Consider the following 24681-nt stretch of genomic DNA (forward strand, 5'->3'; position numbering starts at 1 on the left):
TGTGAAGGACATTTGATTTTATGTACAATCTGTAGAAAATGAAAGTTATATATATTTTGAGATTTACACTATATATAATATTACGAGTTTATCAAGGTATGAGACTTCCAAATAGAATTTGGTTTGTCTGGACATCGGTGGACATGCAACTTTGCCAAACCACTCATTTACAAATGAAAATCAACATGTGTTGATGTGTGACGTCAGCGACGTAAGCTTTGTTAATGTAGCAAATCAAGTCACCGTCCCGCAAACCAGCTTTTCCAGCAACGCTCTTGGGAGATACCTATAATTAAAGATCTAATAATATAACGTATACAAGTATTAAACTATAATAGACTTTTGATATTAATACCATTAATACTCATCGTTGAAATTAAAGGGCGTCTCCGTATGGATGAATACATATAGATCAAATAATTTTTTTATTGATTACTGGGTACTTTTTACATAAGAGAAATATTCAGCTACAATAATTATGGGATATGACTATAACAACTATAATATAGGTCACAATTTATTTAAAAAAAGGAGCGACAAACACCTCGTTATCATTTAATCAGACCAAGGAGGTTATATGTCTCATATAACCTCCTTAATCACTGAGACAAACAAACGAAACTGATAATTATAATCTAAGACTACTGTGATTACAATATATATATATAATATATTATATTATGTTGTGTTTATTTGTGGTCATTCAGGTCACAATTGTTTGTCGGTATTTAGCTAACAAGTGCTGCGCATGACTTTTAAATGGTTCTGGGGACGTATTCCGGTGCTGCATTCGAACGGTTCTGTGACCGTACCGGCTGCCGTATACTGATGAGTTGAGAACAATTATCCTCGGCACAACATGGCGTCATCCTCGAAACCTAAACGCAAACGCCAACGGCACAGCTCAAATTCAGAAGATGATCCACTGTGGACAAATAGATTAGATGGCGATTATTATTCCGCATCAAGCGATAAGAAGAAGAAATTAACTGCACTGAGTAGTTACATTCCGCGTGAAACAAGTGATTGGACGATGAGCGAACTAGAAAATCTTCAGATTAATTGGAACTGGATCGACCCATCCACGAAGAGCATTGATGAATTTTTCGACATGTTTTCAAATATAAATGCAGGTTTGCCACCCCTCGATGCAGATTTAATCAAGATGATGGATTATTTGAATGCTAACTTGACATTTGACACAAGTGTCAAAGAACTTGAACAGGAAAATTATGTTAAAGTTAGAGAATATCTTGTTAAAAACTTTCTTCCCAAAGTTGATGCTGATTCAGATGAACACCATGATGATGAAGAGTTGATGAAAACTGTGGGTAGTAGTTCCAGGTAAAATTAAAATTACCATCTTTTCATTCACTACTGCAATGTCAGTCAGGTACTTCTCAAGTTCTTGTAGCTTTCATGTCAATCGGGCCCTTAGTCGATCCGCCCCAATATAAAAAAATATTTATAGGGAATAAAAATTAAGATACGATGCAGTCTTGTAACTCCGCCCATCTAAGGCTTTGATCGTGTATATTTCTTCTTTATTATATAAAAATTGCATCAAATTTGATTTGAATCTATTCACTGAAAACTCAATGTTACGTACATTTTTTACTATCTTATTTCCGCAATCATATATCTGAAAAGATTTGAAAATCAATCAGACAAATGGGTCACCTCTGTTTTCACAGAAGTGTGGTTGTCCGGTAAGTCCGTCCATGCGTAGTAAACATGTATGGATGACAGGTTTATCATCATGATCATATATTAACGAACTAGAACTTAAGGAAATGATGTTTTATCATGTTTATAAATGGACCACTAAGAAAGGAACTTTAGATGAACAAAATAAAAAAATTCAAGCCAATATGATAAAGAAATTGTTGAAATAGAAAAATAAACCAAAAATATAAAAAAAAACAGAAAATAAAGAAAAGTAAAAAATATGATTATAGATAAAGATAAGAATGTCAATAGCATGGTTAAAAGTATTTTCTTTAAAAAAATGCCCTCATTCAACATGTTCGGTATTCTGAATTGCAGTTACTTAGACACCATCATCCTTGTCAATGGGTTTAAAGTCTGTGCAGTATCATGAGTATATAGTGGTTTTAATATATAACCCAAAATTTTAATTTCAGAGTCAATATATTTTATTTTCAGTCTTTAAAATCGAAAAAAAAACCACCAAAAAAACAGAAAGCTTGTGTCAAACTTTTCCATACATCATTGTACATATTTATTAAAGATAATGGATCTTTAAGATTTTTTTTATTATTTTGCCTTATATTAAATGGCATTGTCTCCCTTTTTAGATCACCGGAGCCCAAAGGGCCCCATGTGAGCTTATGCCATCACTTGGCGTCCTTCGTCGTCTGTTGTCATAAAATATTTCAAAAATCTTCTTCTCTGAAACTCCGAAGATTTGATCCATGGTCAAACATGGCCACCATGGCTACAAATAGAACATAGGGGTCAAATGCAGTTTTTAGCTTATATCTTAAAAACTAAAGCTTTTAGAGCAAATCTGACATGGAGTTAAATTGTTCAATTTGTCAAGATCTATCGGCCCTGAAATTATCAGACAAATCGAGCAACCCATTGTTGGGTTTCTGCCACCAAATTGGTAGTTTTAACAAAATTTTGCAGTTTTTTGTTATTATCTTGAATATTATTATAGATAGATATAAGAAGAAGTCTTAAAAGCTGTACATGTATTTCATGCTTATCTTCGAAAAGCAGCAGGAAGAGTTGATATTCCTGCTGAGGTCCTGACAAACGTTATTAGAACTTCTAATAAAAGATCCAACTATAAAGACCTTGAATCAGGGCCGTAACTACAATGAGGCAGACGAGGCAATTGCTGGCAAAAAAAAATAATAAGGGAAAAAAAGAAAATGGAGAAAGTTAGGCATGCATGCAGAGGGTAGAACACATCCTTGCATTTTAACATCAAGAATTAAGTAATGCATACTTCGAACAGTCAGGGGTGCTACTTAAACAAGTGATTTCAAAATCACCTAATTCAGTGATTTCAGTTTCAGGAAAGAGTTGTCTCTCTTTAATAATAACAGAACTAAATCACTCAAATAAGTGATTATAATTATTAGTGCATTTTACTCAATGATCAACTTTTTGAACTATATTTTGATATGGATTGTTCCCCTTTGACATTTATCAAATCACCTGTTATAGTGATCTAGCCTTTTTTAAGTATCAGGAACTGACAATTAAAAATGAACTTAATAATGTCTTTTTTCAACCCTTTGCCTTTAACTCTTATTATAAAAATTACATAACTGTTATTTTCCAAAATACTTTTTTCATCTATGCTTTGTAATATTCTTCAATTTCAAGTTGCATTACAGGTCTTGTGATATTAAAAGAGAAGATACAGAATTCAATAAAATGTTTTTGAGAACAAGTCTTTTGTTTTTAAAGTATTTGAAGATTGAAGGTTGATAACTATTAGACTGGTTGGTTTTAATTTGTCTGTCATATTTGTTTTTTTAATAAACTTTTCAGTTATAAATTATGTTTCTAGTTTGCTCCATAAAAATTAGTTTATATTGTTCATAGTGGGAGGGGCCTTTTAAAGGCAACTATATGGAATGGGTTTTTCTCATTGTTGAAGACGGCATAGTTGTCTATAATTGATAACACACCTTCTTTGAATTTGTTGTCTCATTTGCGGTTTTACCACATCTCCTAATTTTTGTAACTAATTTGTGCATATTAATATTTTGTCTTTTTGACCAGCTTTAGGCCAAAGATGACATTGCATAATTTTTTATTAAAAAGTCTGTGTAATTAGACCCTGTTTTGCTCCAAGTGTTGAGAGTTTTCCAAATCACATATCCAAGGTATTTGGAAGAAATTTTCAATGACTCTTTTTAAATCACTGAAACAGATAACTTGAGAAGCAAAAATGTTGTCACTTTAATAAGTGATTATAACATTTTCTTTCAACAGATCAAAGACCCACCTGCAAAAGTGGGATCTAACAGCAAAAACTTGAACCAATAATTGGGCATGATGTGGAGCAAGAATTCATCTTAGGTTTTTATGCATACAGTGTAGTCCAGACCTTATGTTTAATTCATTGCTGAATTTTTTGAATTCATAATTCAGTTTTGATTCTTAATAACTCTACAAAAGAATAACTGCCAAGAGTATACCATGACAAATGAAGTCAGTAATGTGTTTAGATGATTGTTTTTTTATGACAAATATGTTAGTTTATAATAACATAAATGTAGCAGTTGCATGTTGGTAATTTAACATAACGAAATCTGAAACTAGCTTATAGGCTTATTATTTGCTCAAAATGAATTTAAAATAAATCTTTAATTTTTCAAAATTTAATTTTCACTACAGCATTTTAACAGTCATGACATTATAAAGCAGTTACATAACCACATTTAGTAACCAAAAATGATAACTTTGACCATAATCATAAGGTTTCCCAACCTCACCACACACCTTTCAAGCAACACATTTCTAAAGTGTAATCCAAAAACAAATTAAATAACAGTTTATCTGTTAACCAATTTTTGGTCAGCATAAGAATTGACCTCATTTAAGATTAAAAAAAAATACTGAAGTCAAAATGAACTCATCATGCTCATTTCAACAAGTAAAGAGTGCATTTGTTTCTAACCGGAAATTTTGTCATCGATGACTATTGTTTAGTAAACGTTAAGCTGCTAGAAACAGATACATCACTTAATAAACTTTATCGACCCTGCGTAGTCAGACAGAAATAGATTACATTCACACACTGTAAACAAACAGGTAAAAGTGCGGGAAATAGATAACCAGGACTTTGCGAAAACAACACGTGCTCGTAATTATTTAAACGACAGATGCAGAAACAAATTTATCGTTTACACGTCTCAATGATAAACGATCAACGACTATGCGACTATTTTGCGCGTACATCGTTTTATGTGAACGATGTCAACGTTGACCAAAAAATGTAAGAAACAAATGGATTAAACGACTACGCGCGTAATCATTTACATCGTATGATCGTTTATGTTAGAAACAAATGCGCTATAAATTACATGTTTCATCTTCAGTATGTGTTCGGTACCAAAAAAAAAAATAAACAAAAACAATATGTTAATACATCAGGTATATCATCATGATCATAAAAGCAAATATCAATTTAATATATCATCATCAAAACCAAAACAAATGCTTAAACATGTTCAAGATAAAAAGCTAGCATAAACATGATAAATCAAGATAATAAAACAATACAATTCAAAGACTAATGTTCATTGATATATCTCACATATATTAAATGAAAATCAACATTATAAAATTTGTCATTGCTCATGTTGCTAAAAACAAAGCACATAATAAAAAGGTGCATCATTTTTAAAACAAAAACTTTTTTTTTTATCAAAACATTACAGTATTTTCTGTGTAAGCTTGGTAAAAACCAGCATAAAACTAATAGCACAACCACACAAAATATACATAAAAATGCAATTCTAAGACTGTCAGTGGATAGGTTCATATCAAAACAATACAAAGTGTTATTTTGTAAACATCAGCCTATCATTTGCATCATAACCAAAAAATTGCAATTTGTATTGTTTTAAGTGTTCCTTGTTTGATATTAATGTCTATATGAATATCAGGTATTATTCTATATTGGAATTATTTTAGTAGGTTTCTCTATATTAATTGGATTTTGAATAAAAAAGCATATTCACCTGAGAAAGTGTTATTCACCGCGCTAAACGTCACGCGCTTTTACATGCAACGTTATGGTAAAATGTTTCGTGTAAAAATTTGTTTTGGTATATGTTTGTCATTAAGGATGTACTTAGGTGAGGTTAGGTAAAAATTCGGAAATTAAAAAATTAAAATTAATACTATAAGCTGGTAGAGCATCAATTAAGGATAAAGATAAGCTAAAAATATTGATAGGTCATGGACCTCCTTTTCGATATATTTGAGATTTAAAATATGGCAGGAAAAGGCTGACTAGGACTTTTACCTTATAATTGCATTGGTATTATTTGGGTCTCAAAACAAAAGAAAGAAAATAAAGAATCTTCTAAAATTTTGGTAAATAACCTTTCATGAGCTATTAAGTCTTATATGAAAAAATAAATTGGTGTTATGGGGCAAAATATTTTACATTGTATTGGATGGAAAAACACCAAGGAGTCCAAACATTTGACACAAATTCCAAAACCTCACTTAAGTACATCCTTAAATACATTTTCTTTTCTCGGAATATGGAATAAAACAATTACTGTCTTTTGTTTCGGTAAATATGGGGTTTTATTGACTTTTGAAAAACTGATATTCACTTCGGACGTCGGCCTCAGTGAATATCATTTTTTCAAAAGTCAATAAAACCGCATATTTACCTCATCAAAAGACAGTAATTGTATATTATTCCATATTGATTAAAGTTTAGTAGGTTTTTCTATATGAATGGGATTTTGAATAAATAAGCATATTCACCTGCGAAAAAAGGATATTCACCGCGCAAAACGTCGCATGCTTTTACGTGCATAATTTTTGTAAAAATCGTTTGATGTGCAATTGGTTTTGGTAAATAATGCCATTATATACATTCTCTCGGAATATGGAATAAAACAATTACTGTCTTTTGTTTTGGTAAATATGTGGTTTTATTGACTTTTGACCGTTGGCCTCAGTGAATATCAGTTTTTCAAAAGTCATGGAAAGGCATACATGTATGAACCAGACACTTGAATTAGAAATATCAAAGATCTTTAAAAACAAATCCAAATCTAGACCCTCCCTGTGGCAGTAAGTCCGGAGGGTCTAACACCTTCACGAATTCACTCTTCAAAGTCAAATACACTTCATTTTCCAGGAACCACAGGTGTTTCTTTTTTTTATAATATTTTACCCAATTTACTCCATTCTCTATTTTCGCTATCTGCAAAATTAAACACAAAATATTTATTTATTGACATGGAATGTCACCAATCATACTACAGACCAACTCACTAAACTATCATTATTTTACCACTTTTTGTAACTATTGACATTGGAATATTCGATTGTGTGAGACTATCTTTTTTTTACATAAAACAATTCGTATTTTTTATAGAGTATAAACTAAAGTTTTCAGCTTGGTATTATCTGAAGTATAACTAGAACAAGCAAATTGATTAACTTTAAAAATATTAATCACTTACGACTGCTGGTAGCAATTGTTTGCCATTCAAAATAGACACATGTGTTCCAATAGCTGGTGATGGGGTCGACTCCATCTGCCTTGGTGACTCTGGCTGTGGTGCTATTGCATCATTCTGAAATAATTTTAAAAAGAAATGCTCAGTAGAAAGTCCATGTGTTGTACTGCATATTCAATTTCCCTATACAATTGTACAGGCATTATGTAATTTATGATATACAATTTACCTTTTTAACAACATCTGGTGATGGGGTTGACTCCATCTGCCTTGGTGACTCCGGCTGTGGTGATGGAGCCCTGGTAATTTCTACATCATGTACCTTGTCAAAATTGTCATCCATTAGGTGGATTATTGCATCATTCTGAAATAATTTTAAAAAGAAATGCTCAGTAGAAAGTCCAGGTGTTGTACTGCATATTCAATTTCCCTATGCAATTGTACAGGCATTATGTAATTTATGATATACAATTTACCTTTTTAACAACAGCTGGTGATGGGGTTGACTCCATCTGCCTTGGTGAATCCGGCTGTGGTGATGGAGCCCTGGTAATTTCTACATCATGTACCTTGTCAAAATTGTCATCCATTAGGTGGATTATTGCATCATTCTGAAATAATTTTAAAAAGAAATGCTCAGTAGAAAGTCCAGGTGTTGTACTGCATATTCAATTTCCCTATACAATTGTACAGGCATTATGTAATTTATGATATACAATTTACCTTTTAACAAATTAACAATATTTTGTTCTGCTTTGGTGAATAATTTGAGTACACCTGATCCTAAGATGATTTTTTTATTAGTTGTTAGTGGCTTTGAACTAGCTGGCAGATAACTGCGAGTACTCTCAGATCTGTTCTTTGTGTCGGGATGTATGAGTGCCCTGCCACGTCCACTTGTATTTTTTGTCTATCTGATGAGTTATGCCTATTTCAACTGATTTTTATAGTTATGTTGTAATGTTATACCACTGTCCCAGGTTAAGGGGAGGGTTGGGATCCCGCTAACATGTTTAACCCCGCCACATTATTTATGTATGTGCCTGTCCCAAGTCAGGAGCCTGTAATTCAGTGGTTGTCGTTTGTTTATGTGTTACATATTTGTTTTTCGTTCATTTTTTTGTTAAATGAGGCCGTTAGTTTTCTTGTTTGAATTGTTTCACATTGTCTTATCAGGCCTTTTATAGCTGACTATGCAGTATGGGCTTTGCTCATTGTTGAAGGCCAAACAATGACCTATAGTTGTTAATGTCTGTGTCCCTTTGGTCTATTGTGGACAGTTGTCTCATTGGCAATCATACCACATCTTCTTTTTTGTATTGTATTTCCTTGTTGCATATAAGTTAATTTTTCTATCTACAAGCATGCGCAACAGTACTACATCTACAGCCATGCATTCACAACTTATCTATAATTTATTATCCATGTCATCTGGTCATACTTCCAACTTAAAAAATCCAAATAAAAACAAAAAGATGAAAAAAACTTAAGTATTGTCAGAATTTCAGATCCCAAAACATTTGGTTTGTATAGTAATTTTACACATATGCAAACCAAAGGTAATCTATTATAAATTTCAAGGTACCCGTATTATATGAACATTTTTTCCCCATACACATTATTCCTATTGGCATATGACAGATTTGATGTATAGATAGTTCACTAAAAATAGTCCAATGTTAGAGAGTGCATGCATCTGGGTCATTCATGTTTAATTAAAGGAAGAAGTTTTAGACTGAGTTTTTAACATCTGTTATTCAATAACATGCCTCTTTTTTTACACAAAACATGAACAATGTACCTCCAAATTAAATAATTCCCCTAAATCTGTTAGGGTTAGACTCAAGTCCACATTTTGTTGTTCACCATTTTCACTAATAAAACATGACAAAAACGAAGATATCAATTATTTCATACCTCATTTACAGGCCATACAGTAAAAATTAATTGACAGAAAAGCTCCAACTTCAACAATGTTGGTTATGATGAGGGAAACTATACATGCTATCAGAACCTATACCATCAGTCAGGGTAATAACTTAAACAGGTGATTTCAGAAGTAACTATGACAATTAAAAATGTAAAATAATCACAATTTGACACAGATTCTTCAAAATCACTTGAGTAGGAATTGTAAACTTAAGAAAGTTAGGATATCATTTTTGTTATGTTTTACCTTCAAGCTTAATATTTTTGGGGGATAAAAAGCAATGCAGACAACCTGATAATTATCTGATAAAAATATAATGTATGGCTTAAACAAGTGATTTCATCGTCACTTATTTGAGTGATTTCATCGTCACTTATTTGAGTGATTTCATCGTCACTTATTTGAGTGATTTGCTTACTTATTTTATAGCAATTAACACAAAAGCCATGCTCATTACCTTTTTGCATTTAAATTTGAAGTTAACAGTTAACCTTAAGCATATACAGTTCTAAAACATCTTAAGCATATACAGTTCTAAAACATCATGTCAAGATCAAAGTTATTAAGGTTGGGTCAACATATTTGACATTACTAAGCTATGAAATTTATATAAAGCTGATATAGACAGTGCATCAATGATAAATTACAATACCAAAAAACACTACACCATTACAAAGCATAATAAGTTACATTTGCATTTCACAAAAATCTACAGACTATATTAATCTGATTATTGATAATGTTGCTTACCTTGTCTCACTGCAAGAGCTCATGTGCTCGGCCAATTGTTCATCTTGGTCAATAGATGATCCTATAGCATGGCTGAAAATAATGATAATTCAGTTTAAAACTGTCTTGGTCATGCATAATATAACCTAACAGATGAATTTGAGGAAACCAAAGGAAAAATCAAAGAAATGAAGTTAAGAATAAGTCAAGCTTATTAAACAACACATACATAAAATATTAAAAGTGGGTCAAAACACATTTATATATGGCTATTTCATAAAAATGTATTTTGGCTGGTAGGGCTGGATGGAAGGGAAGGAAGTTTAATTATTGAATATGGGTCATGGGTCTTTATTCAGTATGTATCTATTATCTAAATAAATGTTCTAGATTAAAGGGATATTTTAGAAGTCCCTTCCTACCCTCCCACATACATTCAAATTGCAAAGCCCTCATCAGATTTTCTTTATAAATATGATTTATTAGTCACCAGTTGTTCTTTTTTTAATATGATTAACATGACTTTTATGATCACTTACTTTGCTTCGTCTGTTTTATTTTCATAAACCATGGACAAATCACTATCTCTGAAATATTTGTGAAACTTTAAATGACAGATATAATTATTGTATTTGGACATAATATATGATATTACAGATAATTTTGACATTTTTTTTTTGTGTCTGTGTGTGCAGGTGTGTGTAAAAACAACATCATTCATATATCATGTATATTGGCTATTAAAAAAAAACAAAAAAACACAAAAAATAATAGCTTTTGCTAATCATTTTTAAATAGGTGTACCCAGCTTTTTCTCTCTCATTTAAAACATTTAACTTGATTAAACATTAATATACAGTATTTTTCTTCTTTAGATCATTCATTTTGTGTCATTTATACAAACCAATGATCTTACCCTGGATTTAGAGCGAAGTTTAATAATTCCTACATATATCTAGAATCTCTTTGATCTTTTGATTTTATCAGAATGATCATTTACAATCGTCTTAAATATGCAGGAAATGTGTGGCACTCAGTGGAGTAAACAGTAGTTATTATGTAATCACAACTTGCAATATACATTACATTAATATAGTCCAATTTCTACCGAAAAATCAATCAATAAAAATGAGGCATTTATTCAATAAATTTGGTACATATTTCCATCGTGGATGAGTTATTCTATATCATTAATGATGACTCGCATTAATCCATCAATCACTCAATCGGCACACAAATGCAGATGTAAGGTAACGGGATCTGCCGAGGTTTGCCGATTGCTGTTTCCTAAGAATTTATCACACCTTTCGATTTCTTCGTTTATTTCCGTAATCCCGAAAGCAACTGAGAATTACAATATTGTAGGGCACCACCCGCTGGTATGTAAATAACGTGCCATGTTTCAAGCTAATTAACATGTCATTTAATTGCACGCGGCATTGCAGATGAAACGTTTGAAGTCGGGTCGTAGTAGTTCCTGTCAATATAATACTTCCATGGTTTAAATGATTTCAATCATACAAAATTTTTACAAGTCTCAACTTACCCTTTGGAATTATCAGAGTCCTGTGTATCAGAATCATAGTCCTCTGTATCAGAATCAGAGTCCTCTGTATCAGAATCAGAGTCTTCCTTTTTCCTGAAAATGTGAAAAAAATTAATGTTTTTTCCCTGTCATTACAATTTTTTTTTTATTAGTTTATAGGTTCTACTTTTTTACATACTACTTCATTTAAAATGACAATGGATTAGTTAGACAAAACTCATCAATTCGACAAGCTTTCCATTAGTATTAATTTCAATACCTTTTTTTGGTTCTCTTGTCACCGTTCCGTTCAGTCATGTTTCCTCTTTTGGAACCTTGTCCTTGTGCACCTCTACCTCCGGCACCTCTACCTCCTGCACCTCTTCCTCCTGCACCTCTTCCTCTACCTCCTGTACCTCTTCCTCTACCTCCTGTCCCTCTTCCTCTACCTCCTGCACCTCTTCCTCTACAAGCACCTGTTCCCCTTTTACCAACACTTCCAGCACGCCTAAAACACAAAAAGTAAATGTGATTAAACATGTTATGCTTTACAAACATAAGCCCTTGGTGTCTGCGACAATTAACCTGATAAATAAATTAAATTCTTAATGTTCAAGGCAATAAAGTTTAAGAAAATGAAATAAAGCTATAAGGTAACTATACTTTACAATCTTAACAGTTGTTGAAATCTCATAAATCTACAAATCAAAATAAAGTTGTTTTTTTTAGGAAATCCCATAATCACTCAAAGGAGAAAGAAGTGATTTTTGCTGACTTTGCCATTCTCATATTTTGTTTTTAAAATTCATCAATTGTACTAGACTTTGGCAAAATAAATGTAATAGTTTGATGTCGTCTTCTCAAATATTTTGTCAGGTTTTTCCGAGTTGGCAAAAAAAACAATTAAACCAAGAAAGAAAATTGACCCCAGGAAAACCTGAGTCAGTACTTTGAGCTCAATGCGTTCATAACAACTTACTCTGCAAACAGTTCCTTTCTAGAAGGCCTGGTTCTAAAAATAAAGAAAAAACAGATATTTCAGTTCTCAAATCTAATTTATAAAAAATAATGTTTGCATTCCTTGAGCGCATAATTTGTTCGGCCTCATTACATATCTCCGTGTCGCATAAAACTACATATGTGTTTTATGTTTACCGCTGACTTTTGACACAAGACAAAGGGCAGATGCTTCAAATTGCAATATTTATTTCTAACCATTCCTGAGCATCCGAGTTCTGTGTTTTTAAATCTTTGTGTTTTCTATGATTTTGTTGTTTAACCTTCAGTCATTAACTTTATTTTATCAATGAATTTGCATGTTTTATTGATCTTTTGATTTGAAATGGCCACTTGGTAATGGCAGATTGCTTCCGCACTATCAGAGCAAATTCCCTCAGATACTTGTACAGGTGGACCTGATTATGAAATATATTACATAATTACCGGTACTAACAGATCTTTTGTTTTTCTAATCTTTTTTAGTAATCATTGTTATTATAGCTGTCTATTTTTTTAAATAAAATTTACCTATCAAAACATTTACTTACTCATTCTGAAGATTTTTTGTCTTCTCTCTTGCCATTGTCTTATCAATGGCAAGAGTGTCCAGTAATTTCTTCTGTTGAAATGCAAGGTCTTTTCCTCCTAGGAAAGGTAATTTGTATTTGTTTGGCGTGAAGTACAGATCTTTCTCCACCGGATCTTTACTTATGTTAGTAAAATTTCTGGATTTCTTCGATATCCGAAGATCATGGCCAGTGGCCAATGCTTGTCCTTCTTCAAATCTTGTTACCAGGTCACCAGATCCAAAATACTTATAAATTTTTCTCTTTACATCAAAAAGCACTACAAGTCCCTCCACTGGCTCATACACCTGCTCTTTGTGCAGTTTTTTCATGGATTTTTTGATTTTGTTTATTATTCTGCATTTGGAGCTTCTTAAAGCTTTTACTCGGAGGCCAGTGGCCTCTGTCTTTGTTTTTACTTTTTTCACTACACCGGGTTTAAGTTTTTTTTTAATCTGTTTTGGTATATTATCCATATTATCTGGGCATAAAGTCTCAGGCCCCGCCACTCTGTTGGTTGTATCTGAAACTGTAAAAAAAAAATGCTTTAATAAAATTGAGAATGGAAATGGGGAATGTTTAAACATGTTAAATTATTATTTTATAAGTTTATGAGCATGATAAGTGTGGTTGTTCAAAAAGAATCTGCCTGTGCCACTTTAAGCACCCATTAATCTCTCTCAAGTCATGTGCTTACAAGCAGACTCCATAAGTTATAAGTAAAATTTAAAAAAAGTAGTTAATTGTGTACACTTGTTTCATGTTCATGTTTCAACAATGTTCAAAGGTCAACATTTGACAAGAAGAAAATCTTTTTTCTCTTTTTTTTCCCCTGTGATATAGACTCTTTGAGTTAAGATTCGTAAAGCAACCCCTATTCAATCAACCCATATTTTGTTTATGTTTTATTACATAATGTGATTGATATTTTCATCAGAACTAACATAGTACTTATAAACATGTCAAGAAATATTGCTATTGTATAACAAACATAACAAATAATAAAAATAACTATAGGACATGCTTTGACATGCATAAAACAATTCAACAAGATCTAAATAAAATCATGCAAAAGTGGCATAAATAGATACAATATCATAACCATCAGTCCTCCACTATGCTAGATACAATGCAGGCCATTTGAATGCAGTTCAGCAGTACATTTTGAATCTCAAAAATGATTTAGCATAAATCAAGATCGACCAATTAAGGTTTTAAATTTGTTTTTGAAAATAAATTAATGTTATCATGAACATAATTACATTATTTTTTACAAATAAAGAACTTTTTACCTTCTGTTCTCATGAGTATTGTTGTTTTTAAAATAGGATTTGATATGCGAAGATTTTTCTACATTATTACAGACCATGATCTAAGACAAATGTAGAGGGGGTCCAGGGGGCAACCCCCTCCCATTCACTCTTCTGGGAAAATTTTTGTAGATTATATAGGGAATCACTGAAGCATGACCAAAGCAGGCCCCCTCTTAGGTGGTCAGTTGACCCCACATATCAAAACATGTTGATCCAACACTGATGATTAATCATTTAGAACTGACAGTTGCATATTTGTATCATATATAAGCTGTGAAAAACTGTTATAAAACATCAATAATCAACTAAGACTCTAAGTACTAAAAACAGAATTCAACATTGTGAATTTACCTAGCCTCACACTGAAATCTTAGGTTTCTGGCTATTTGTCTAATATACACAATCACCAAAATGGAAACCACAAAACACAAAAATAATCCAAGTGCATACATCAAAGATGTGATTTCTAAAATAGAAAATTTAAATATCATGCTTAGTATTCATGCACTTTATATATAAAATGTATGGAAACACAATGGAACTTTTGATCTTTTTAAATTATATCCAAACAAAAAAAATCATACAGTAACCTATCAACTATCATGCACATTAGTTTCAGTTAAAACTAAATACATTTATCAGTTCTATGCCAAAGAAGCATGCCAAGACCTGTATATATTTGTAAGAAAATGATTATAAGGATTTACAAGCCAACAGAAAACAAGAAGGCATTTGGCTTACCAATTTACGGTTAAGAAAGTTTCAAAAATTCAGTTCTGTGATGATTCCTCATTAGAATTCTCTTGATTATCAAAGGTAGATAAGGTCTCTCGTAATTGCTCTAGAAATTGAATGTGTTTGGCCTTATTTTTGGATTTAACTTCAGATTTGTACAGGTAGTTGTGAAAGTCTTGTTGAAGTGGATCTGTAATCAACTGCAACAAGAGAATTATTTCTTTCTTCAACTCATCAACAGTCATACTCTGTATACTTGATAACTTAATTTTTTCCTCTGGAGTGATAGCTACTGGATGACGCATTAGTGGTATGTCAATTTCTTCCCCCAATATCTCAGTGCGGGTAAAATAAAGTCTCCTTTTTGACGATTCCTCCAAAAAGTCAACCAAACCATCATCCAATGCCATTCCTGAAAGAGAAGTATGATCTCCTTTCTTTCCGAGGTAGTTTGATTTTCTTAAAACACATCTGTACCCAGTAATGGCCTCCTCAAGATCTAATTCTTTTATCTTTCCTTCTGTGGCATGTATGCCTAACAATGACAGCGATGAACGCTTTAATTTCTCAAGCATGTCGTTATTCCGGCAAACACTAAGCCAAATGGAATCTGTAGGAACTCCTTTAGGGATCCATGATTTGACTTGTCGATTTTTTTCTTCAAGAATAAAATCAAAATCTTCCCCTGTTGAATGATTGCCTGTTGTTGTGATAGATGTGTACGCATCATTTAAATGCATAACTGCTTCTGGCATCATTAAGTCCTGCAAGGTATCATAAACCTCTATTGATTGATATTTTGGATGACTACGTCCATTGAATAGTTCTTTTGTCATATATTTAGCACTTTTGATGAGGTCTGAATTGTTTCTACGAACCGCCATTCTAAAGTTGATAATTGCTTGGGAGAATCTAGTTACCTGTAGGAAGTAATATCTGTAATTTGGAAAATTTATTGAGCGGTAAAATGTTTGGCTGAATTTGAAGAATCCTTTTACATCTGGATGTGTACCTTTTTTGATACAATCTCGAACATATGGTAAAACAAGCTCTCTTAAGGAAGCCAAGTGGAACACCAGAAGTAAATTCCAGGTCTTGTGTGTATCTTTGCAGGCTTTAGCATACTGTTTTGCGGCTTCCGACACAAACCCCATTTTTTCACACAGGGATTCCAGAAAGGGAGTCCAATTTAGTTCAAAAAATGATTTCATTAAGTTCATTTCATAGTGGCCAGCACCAATTCGTAGGTAAAACCAATCAAATTCATGTATAAATGTACAGTGTTCTGTTCCAGGGTGATCAGCTTTCACATGGTTCAAAAATTCCTTTTGTGACAAGAATTGTTTATTGCAGTTGTTGTTGGTGCAGACAACTGCTTCATCTTTTAATTTTTTGCAAATGAGGTAAGGCAAACCATCACAACAAATAAAGGTCCAATGGCGAAGAGATCCACCATACCGTACAATGCCATTCTCGGTGCCAATCATTCTCAATACTCTTGCAACAGTTTCCAAGCTGTTAGGATTACAAAAGACTGGATCAGTAACAATGATCTCCTGTTTTCCTTTATGGTTACTGCTAACCTGGGCATAACGTAATTCTTCTTCTCTTACGACTGTGTTATTGTCTGAATCTTTTTCAAATACAAGCTTTTTCAACATGGTTTTCTGTTTTGGTGTGTAATCAGCAGTAGACTCCTTTTTACTTTCTTTTGCCTTTTTCAGTCCATCTCTCCTTTTACATTTTGTACATACAATTTTTCTGTCAGCATTCCATTCTCCACAAGGACACTGAATCATATGATCTTCCAAGGACTCTTTCGCAGCTGTGACATCAAAGTCATCAATAATTTCTCCATCCTCGTCCTTTTGTTCAAGCATAACAGTTTCGATAGCTGATTTGATAAAGAGGGCTAGTTGCTCAGAATGGTCTTTTTCAAATTTTGCAAATTGTGGAGAACTTTCAGTCAAAATATTGTCCACAACCAATTTCAGTTTTTCACTATCCTGCTCCTCATTTGAGCTACAAGTACTTTTACTTGACGATACATTATTCACCTTTAACAGTTGAACTGGTTTTAATTCTGGATTTTCTTGCAAGTTGCCATTAGGATCCATACAACAATATGCTTTATTTGTTATAATGGATATAGCCGCCTTATTTCCAGGTTTTATGGCATGCTTCCTTCCTATAACTTGCTCGTTGTCGAAAACATTTAATACATCTCCTAATTCTATCTTAATTTCATCAGCATTCTGATCTCTTAACCACTCAGTTACAGTTTTATAATGAGCAGCAGGGTTAGCATTTCCTAATATATCAACTAGTGTCTTGCTGCCAGAAAGGGAATATGCAGAAATGTTCATTAAAAATGATAGTGGGGAAATAATCACAGGATTATTTACCATGTATATTTGTTCTACTGCTCGTGTTATTGTTAGAATGGTTTGCTTACTATCCCTTAAAAAAGACAGTTCTGAACATAAATTTCCAGTTCCGAGCAAAAACGACAGCACTGTTTTGTTTCTTTGTTCTAACCAATCAATACATTGGAAATCAGCCATTGACTTCAAGTCTTTGTAAAGTAATTGAAATGCTTGACCATCTTTATAAATTTCATTACTGATTCTTTTTCCTATGATAAAGGACATTAAATGTAAATCATCTTCATTCATCTTGTTCAACATCTCATGAAGAAACTCAGTTTTCCCATCATTTGAAAGATTTTCAAAATGTTTAAGAAGTGCATCAATCATTACAGAATTAGAGCAGGCTTCGTTGAAATTTTCATTTGGGTGGTAAAATGATGCAGGATGTTTTTCCTCAACCTTTATCTTTTTTCCTTTATGTGGTGTGTCATCTAGTAATCTACGCTTATGTGGTCTTCCTTTTGGATTAAATTTACACGCAAGGCAAGTGTCATTGTTTTCATGGGTAAACAAAACTGGTGGTTTTAAATCTTTTAAAAAAGATTTGTCTACTGTCTGCTCTCCAGAGCGGAGTTTATATAACTCACGTCCATCTCTTCTACAAATATATGTTGGGTATTCATTTTCATTTTCTGTTTGAACATCAATCCCAAACAGCTTAAAAATGTCAGTGTGAAACCTTTCTTTAGTGTACGGATTTCGTTTGTCATACTTGATGGTTACTGTACATAATCTGCATATTGCCTGCAATCTTAACCGATGATGTGAGAGACTGGGGTTATTTTCATTACTCCAAGCAACACTGGTCTCATTCTGTTGACGGTTTCTTTTTTGCAGAGTGGTATTATTGGGAGAACCTAAAACAATTATTTTTGGAAATGCATAGATATAGATTTAAATTGAACATTGTTGAAGAAGGAATAATTAGACAAATGCACTTAAAATACATGAATTTTTAAGGCTTTTGTCTATCACAAGCTACTTTGGTTATAAAGGATAAGCTTGATAAGGCATATATTGAACTACACATATGATATATAATTAATAAAGCACAGTACTATTTTCGATTTTTTTGTAGAACAAATGAAAAATATAGAACTTACCATGGTCTTGGTTATCCATAGCTCATATCAATATATAATAAAACTCTATATTTATTCAACCATGTGTCAACAATGAAAAGGAATCCTGAATTATCTGACTGTAGCAACGAATAAACTTGTACCTACAATATCATTTAAATTATTATAACATGTATGAGAATCTTCATGTCTCCTGACATAGAATATATTACCAATACCAATTAAAATCACTAAACTTCATTATATGACATAAACTATTATATATGCAAATCACAAATGAATCACTTAAGAATTATCATAAAAAAGCATGTTCAAGCAATAAGAAACTGATATCATTGTTTTGAGTGATTAATTAAGTTGTTAACTCTCATTTTTGTAAGGGATGACATCTATCTCTTATATGACTAGCAAACACCAAGGGGTTTCATCAGAATATTCCAGTCTTTATGACTACTTACGAAGAATATTTAACATCATGAACATTGTATAAATTATAGGATGGAAAATGAAAGACATTTTGAATAACGTTTATAAAATAGTTTTAAAATCACTCAAACGAGTGATCTTAAAATAATTGAAATACAAAATAAAAAATTAAATCTGTTTTCAGACATCTTATTTTTCCAGTGATTCGTTAAGTTGTTATCTGTCATTTTTTAAGTGATGACATCTATTTCTTATATGACTAGCAAACACCAAGGGGTTTAATCAGAATATTCCAGTCTTCATGACTACTTACAAAGATTATTTAATATTTTATAAATTATAGGATGGAAAATGAAAGACAGTTTGAATAAAGTTGATAAAATAAATTTAAAATCACTCGAACGGGTTTGAATAAAGTTGATAAAATAAATTTAAAATCACTCGAACGGGTGATCTTAAAATAACTGAAATACAAAATAAGGAATTAAATCTGTTTTCAGACAACTTTTTTTTCCAGTGATTCGTTAAGTTGTTATCTGTCATTTTTTAAGTGATGACATCTATTTCTTATATGACTAGCAAACACCAAGGGGTTTAATCAGAATATTCCAGTCTTCATGACTACTTACGAAGATTATTTAATATTGTATAAATTATAGGATGGAAAATGAAAGACAGTTTGAATAAAGTTTATAAAATAAATTTTAGATCACTTGAACGGGTGATCTTAAAATAATTTCAATTATAATAAAGCCTTAAATCTTTTTTAACATGACTGATTAATGTTCTTTCTGCTTTAAATAATCAGAATAATGGTAATAAAAAAATCACCATTTGAAGTAAACTGTGTAATGGAAGTTCACCTTATGACATACACTATATGCAATTCAGTGAAGAAATATCATCAAAAGGCATGTTCAAGCAAAAAGAAACTGATATCATTGTTTTAAGTGATTCTGTTAATTGTTATCTCTCATTTTTGGAAGTGATGACATCTATTTCTTATATGACTAGCAAACACCAAGGAGTTTAATCAGAATATTCCAGTCTTCATGACTACTTACGAATATTTAACATTGCATAAATTATAGATTGGAAAATGAAAGACAGTTTGAATAAAGTTGATAAAATAAATTTAAAATCACTCAAACGGGATTGAATAAAGTTGATAAAATAAATTTAAAATCACTCGAATGGGTGATCTTAAAATAATTGAAATACAAAATAAGGAATTAAATCTGTTTTCAGACAACTTTTTTTTCCAGTGATTCGTTAAGTTGTTATCTGTCATTTTTTAAGTGATGACATCTATTTCTTATATGACTAGCAAACACCAAGGGGTTTAATCAGAATATTCCAGTCTTCATGACTACTTACGAAGAGTATTTAATATTGTATAAATTAAGGATGGAAAATGAAAGACAGTTTGAATAAAGTTGATAAAATAAATTTAAAATCACTCAAACGAGTGATCTTAAAATAATTGAAATACAAAATAAAGAATTAAATCTGTTTTCACACAACTTTTTTTTCCAGTGATTCGTTAAGTTGTTATCTGTCATTTTTGTAAGTGATGACATCTATTTCTTTTATGACTAGCAAACACCAAGGGGTTTAATCAGAATATTCCAGTCTTCATGACTACTTTTGAAGAAGATTTAACATTATATAAATTATAGGATGGAAAATGAAAGACAGTTTGAATAAAGTTTATAAAATAAATTTTAGATCACTTGAACGGGTGATCTTAAAATAATTTCAATTATAATAAAGCCTTAAATCTTTTTTAACATGACTGATTAATGTTCTTTCTGCTTTAAATAATCAGAATAATGGTAATTAAAAAATCACCATTTGATGTAAACTGTGTAATGGAAGTTCACCTTATGACATACACTATATGCAATTCAGTGAAGAAATATCATCAAAAGGCATGTTCAAGCAAAAAGAAACTGATATCATTGTTTTAAGTGATTCTGTTAATTGTTATCTCTCATTTTTGAAAGTGATGACATCTATTTCTTATATGACTAGCAAACACCAAGGGGTTTAATCAGAATATTCCAGTCTTCATGACTACTTACGAAGATTATTTAATATTGTATAAATTATAGGATGGAAAATGAAAGACAGTTTGAATAAAGTTTATAAAATAAATTTTAGATCACTTGAACGGGTGATCTTAAAATAATTTCAATTATAATAAAGCCTTAAATCTTTTTTAACATGACTGATTAATGTTCTTTCTGCTTTAAATAATCAGAATAATGGTAATTAAAAAATCAACATTTGATGTAAACTGTGTAATGGAAGTTCACCGTATGACATACATTATATGCAATTCAGTGAAGAAATATCATCAAAAGGCATGTTCAAGCAAAAAGAAACTGATATCATTGTTTTAAGTGATTCTGTTAATTGTTATCTCTCATTTTTGGAAGTGATGACATCTATTTCTTATATGACTAGCAAAAACCAAGGAGTTTAATCAGAATATTCCAGTCTTCATGACTACTTACGAATATTTAACATTGCATAAATTATAGATTGGAAAATGAAAGACAGTTTGAATAAAGTTGATAAAATAAATTTAAAATCACTCAAACGGGTTTGAATAAAGTTGATAAAATAAATTTAAAATCACTTGAACGGGTGATCTTAAAATAATTGAAATACAAAATAAGGAATTAAATCTGTTTTCAGACAACTTTTTTTTCCAGTGATTCGTTAAGTTGTTATCTGTCATTTTTTAAGTGATGACATCTATTTCTTATATGACTAGCAAACACCAAGGGGTTTAATCAGAATATTCCAGTCTTCATGACTACTTACGAAGAGTATTTAATATTGTATAAATTATAGGATGGAAAATGAAAGACAGTTTGAATAAAGTTTATAAAAGAAATTTTAGATCACTTGAACAGGTGATTTTAAAATAATTTCAATTATAATAAAGCCTTAAATCTTTTTTAACATGACTGATTAATGTTCTTTCTGCTTTAAATAATCAGAATAATGGTAATTAAAAAATCACCATTTGATGTAAACTGTGTAATGGAAGTTCACCGTATGACATACATTATATGCAATTCAGTGAAGAAATATCATCAAAAGGCATGTTCAAGCAAAAAGAAACTGATATCATTGTTTTAAGTGATTCTGTTAATTGTTATCTCTCATTTTTGGAAGTGATGACATCTATTTCTTATATGACTAGCAAACACCAAGGAGTTTAATCAGAATATTCCAGTCTTCATGACTACTTACGAATATTTAACATTGCATAAATTATAGATTGGAAAATGAAAGACAGTTTGAATAAAGTTGATAAAATAAATTTAAAATCACTCAAACGGGTTTGAATAAAGTTGATAAAATAAATTTAAAATCACTCGAACGGGTGATCTTAAAATAATTGAAATACAAAATAAGGAATTAAATCTGTTTTCAGACAACTTTTTTTTCCAGTGATTCGTTAAGTTGTTATCTGTCATTTTTTAAGTGATGACATCTATTTCTTATATGACTAGCAAACACCAAGGGGTTTAATCAGAATATTCCAGTCTTCATGACTACTTACGAAGAGTATTTAATATTGTATAAATTATAGGATGGAAAATGAAAGACAGTTTGAATAAAGTTTATAAAAGAAATTTTAGATCACTTGAACGGGTGATTTTAAAATAATTTCAATTATAATAAAGCCTTAAATCTTTTTTAACATGACTGATTAATGTTCTTTCTGCTTTAAATAATCAGAATAATGGTAATAAAAAAATCACCATTTGAAGTAAACTGTGCAATGGAAGTTCACCTTATGACATACACTATATGCAATTCAGTGAAGAAATATCATCAAAAGGCATGTTCAAGCAAAAAGAAACTGATATCATTGTTTTAAGTGATTCTGTTAATTGTTATCTCTCATTTTTGGAAGTGATGACATCTATCTCTTATATGACTAGCAAACACCAAGGGATTTAATCAGAATATTCCAGTCTTCATGACTACTTACGAAGATTATTTAACATTGTATAAATTAAGGATGGAAAATGAAAGACAGTTTGAATAAAGTTGATAAAATAAATTTAAAATCACTCAAACGAGTGATCTTAAAATAATTGAAATACAAAATAAAGAATTAAATCTGTTTTCACACAACTTTTTTTTCCAGTGATGCGTTAAGTTGTTATCTGTCATTTTTGAAAGTGATGACATCTATTTCTTTTATGACTAGCAAACACCAAGGGGTTTAATCAGAATATTCCAGTCTTCATGACTACTTTTGAAGAAGATTTAACATTATATAAATTATAGGATGGAAAATGAAACTGTTTGAATAAAGTTTATAAAATAAATTTAAAATCACTCAAACGAGTGATCTTAAAATAATTGAAATACAAAATAAAGAATTAAATCTGTTTTCACACAACTTTTTTTCCAGTGATTCGTTAAGATGTTATCTATCATTTTGTAAGTGTAACATCTATTTCTTATATGACTAGCAAACACCAAGGGGTTTAATCAGAATATTCCAGTCTTCATGACTACTTAGGCCTAAATTAAAATATTGTTTGTTTGCCCTTTTCCGACCCTATGTTTTGAAACAGGGTATGTAGGTAGGTAAAATATTTTATTTTTTTCCCCAAAAAAAATAACTTGGCTCGGTATATTTTTTTTCATGGGTAGGCAGGTAGGTATAATATTTTATTTTATAGATACAAAATCTGCATAATGTCATTTTTGTCTGTTTTGCTTTTGCTAATAAGTTTCTGGGACTACGTTTTGAAAAAAAATATCATGTAGAATGTGAAGTTAATTCATATGCACTACTATTTTGTTTTCAAATATCAAAATATAGAGCTGTGCCGCATATTTTCAACGTTTATATATGCCTGGAACTTTGAAGAGTTTTAAATTGCACTAATATTCTGTACTACGTACCTTGTACGCTTACCTCTACCTAAAGGTTTTCTGTAAGAGATAACTTTGTCCTGGTAAAATATGTCCGGGCAGATATACATTGCTAGTAGAAAAAGGTCCCTAGTGTTTAAATTTCCGTGTGTGCCTATGTTTCCAATAAAAATGCTACAAGACTTAAACTCAATTGTCACGCATTTTACATCGCATTTATAAATGATCTGTATGGAAAACTTGGGCGATTTTACTGCCAAATATTCTCCACTTTACAGGCTTTTGTCACCTTTGGTTCATGTCAGATATAAATAATATAGCAATGCTGGTCGAAGGCATTGTTAACATAATCATCCTGATCTACGGATCACAAAAGGCCATCCCTACATAGAATACAACGTCCGTTTACACAAAATAGTTTGTACACACGATGATAATTTTGTATTAAACGAACTTTTTTGTAAATGAACCCTGCTCTTCAGGTATAAAGATACAGAGTTAACGTACGTCATATCATGATTTCAAAGCGTTCAACATCGATTTCAAACAAATGCTTTGAAACTCTAAATGCAAGTGTGCATGTCAAACGCTCACGTGATACCAAACGGACTAGACCTTATACACTAAAGATAAAACCCGAGGATTCCAGTAAAAAAGTTTTGAGCGGGAAATACAAATATAAGATTTTTTGTAGGAACGAAAAAATAAAATAAAATAAAATCTTTCTGGTAAATACAAATAAAAGATTTTCAGGCGGAACGAATTTATAGGGTCGGTCGGTAAAGGGCAAACAAACAATATTTTAATTTAAGCCTTACGAAGATTATTTAATATTTT

At 31.3% G+C, this 24681-nt stretch overlaps 2 protein-coding genes across 5 annotated transcripts in view; one reads left to right on the forward strand and one right to left on the reverse strand.

The window, feature by feature from the left end:
- The first annotated feature begins 310 nt into the window (after positions 1-310).
- The window catches only part of LOC139515906 (uncharacterized), a 45680-nt gene continuing 21309 nt past the window's right edge, over positions 311-24681 (forward strand). Inside the window, exon 1 of one of the 3 annotated variants that reach the window (XM_071305662.1) lies at positions 311-1344. In XM_071305662.1, coding sequence (XP_071161763.1) covers positions 860-1344 — 485 coding nt within the window. In that variant the 5' untranslated portion in view covers positions 311-859. The remainder of the gene's footprint in view (positions 1345-24681) is intronic. The other 2 variants (XM_071305663.1, XR_011662870.1) reach the window with 2 other exon arrangements.
- LOC139515908 (uncharacterized) lies at positions 6916-19150 on the reverse strand. 2 transcript variants are annotated; one of them, XM_071305667.1, is made up of 10 exons: positions 18526-19150; positions 12928-13474; positions 12360-12392; positions 11661-11888; positions 11402-11494; positions 10395-10442; positions 9877-9948; positions 7673-7807; positions 7200-7313; positions 6916-6937 (listed from the first exon to the last, which is right to left on the reverse strand). In XM_071305667.1, the coding sequence occupies exons 1-8, from the start codon at positions 18542-18544 to the stop codon at positions 7795-7797; spliced, it is 1053 nt and encodes a 350-aa protein (XP_071161768.1). In that variant the 5' UTR covers positions 18545-19150; the 3' UTR covers positions 6916-6937; positions 7200-7313; positions 7673-7794. The 2 variants fall into 2 exon arrangements, with proteins under 2 accessions (XP_071161768.1, XP_071161767.1); XM_071305666.1 differs by lacking the exon at positions 18526-19150 and having other exon boundaries at positions 12928-13734.

Source organism: Mytilus edulis, chromosome 3 (genome assembly GCF_963676685.1).
Source record: "Mytilus edulis chromosome 3, xbMytEdul2.2, whole genome shotgun sequence".
Taxonomy (NCBI): Eukaryota; Metazoa; Mollusca; class Bivalvia; order Mytilida; family Mytilidae; genus Mytilus; species Mytilus edulis.

Bases quoted from the DNA above. Each gene is read 5' to 3' on its own strand.
- LOC139515908 (XM_071305666.1), bottom strand. From the start codon at position 13,532: ATGTTTAAACATTCCCCATTTCCATTCTCAATTTTATTAAAGCATTTT. The intron at 11,495-11,660 runs GTATTGAAATTA...TCACATTTTCAG, and splicing joins GACAAGAGAACCAAAAAAAG to GAAAAAGGAAGACTCTGATT. The intron at 10,443-11,401 runs GTAAGTTGAGAC...CAAATATTTCAG, and splicing joins GACTCTGATAATTCCAAAGG to AGATAGTGATTTGTCCATGG.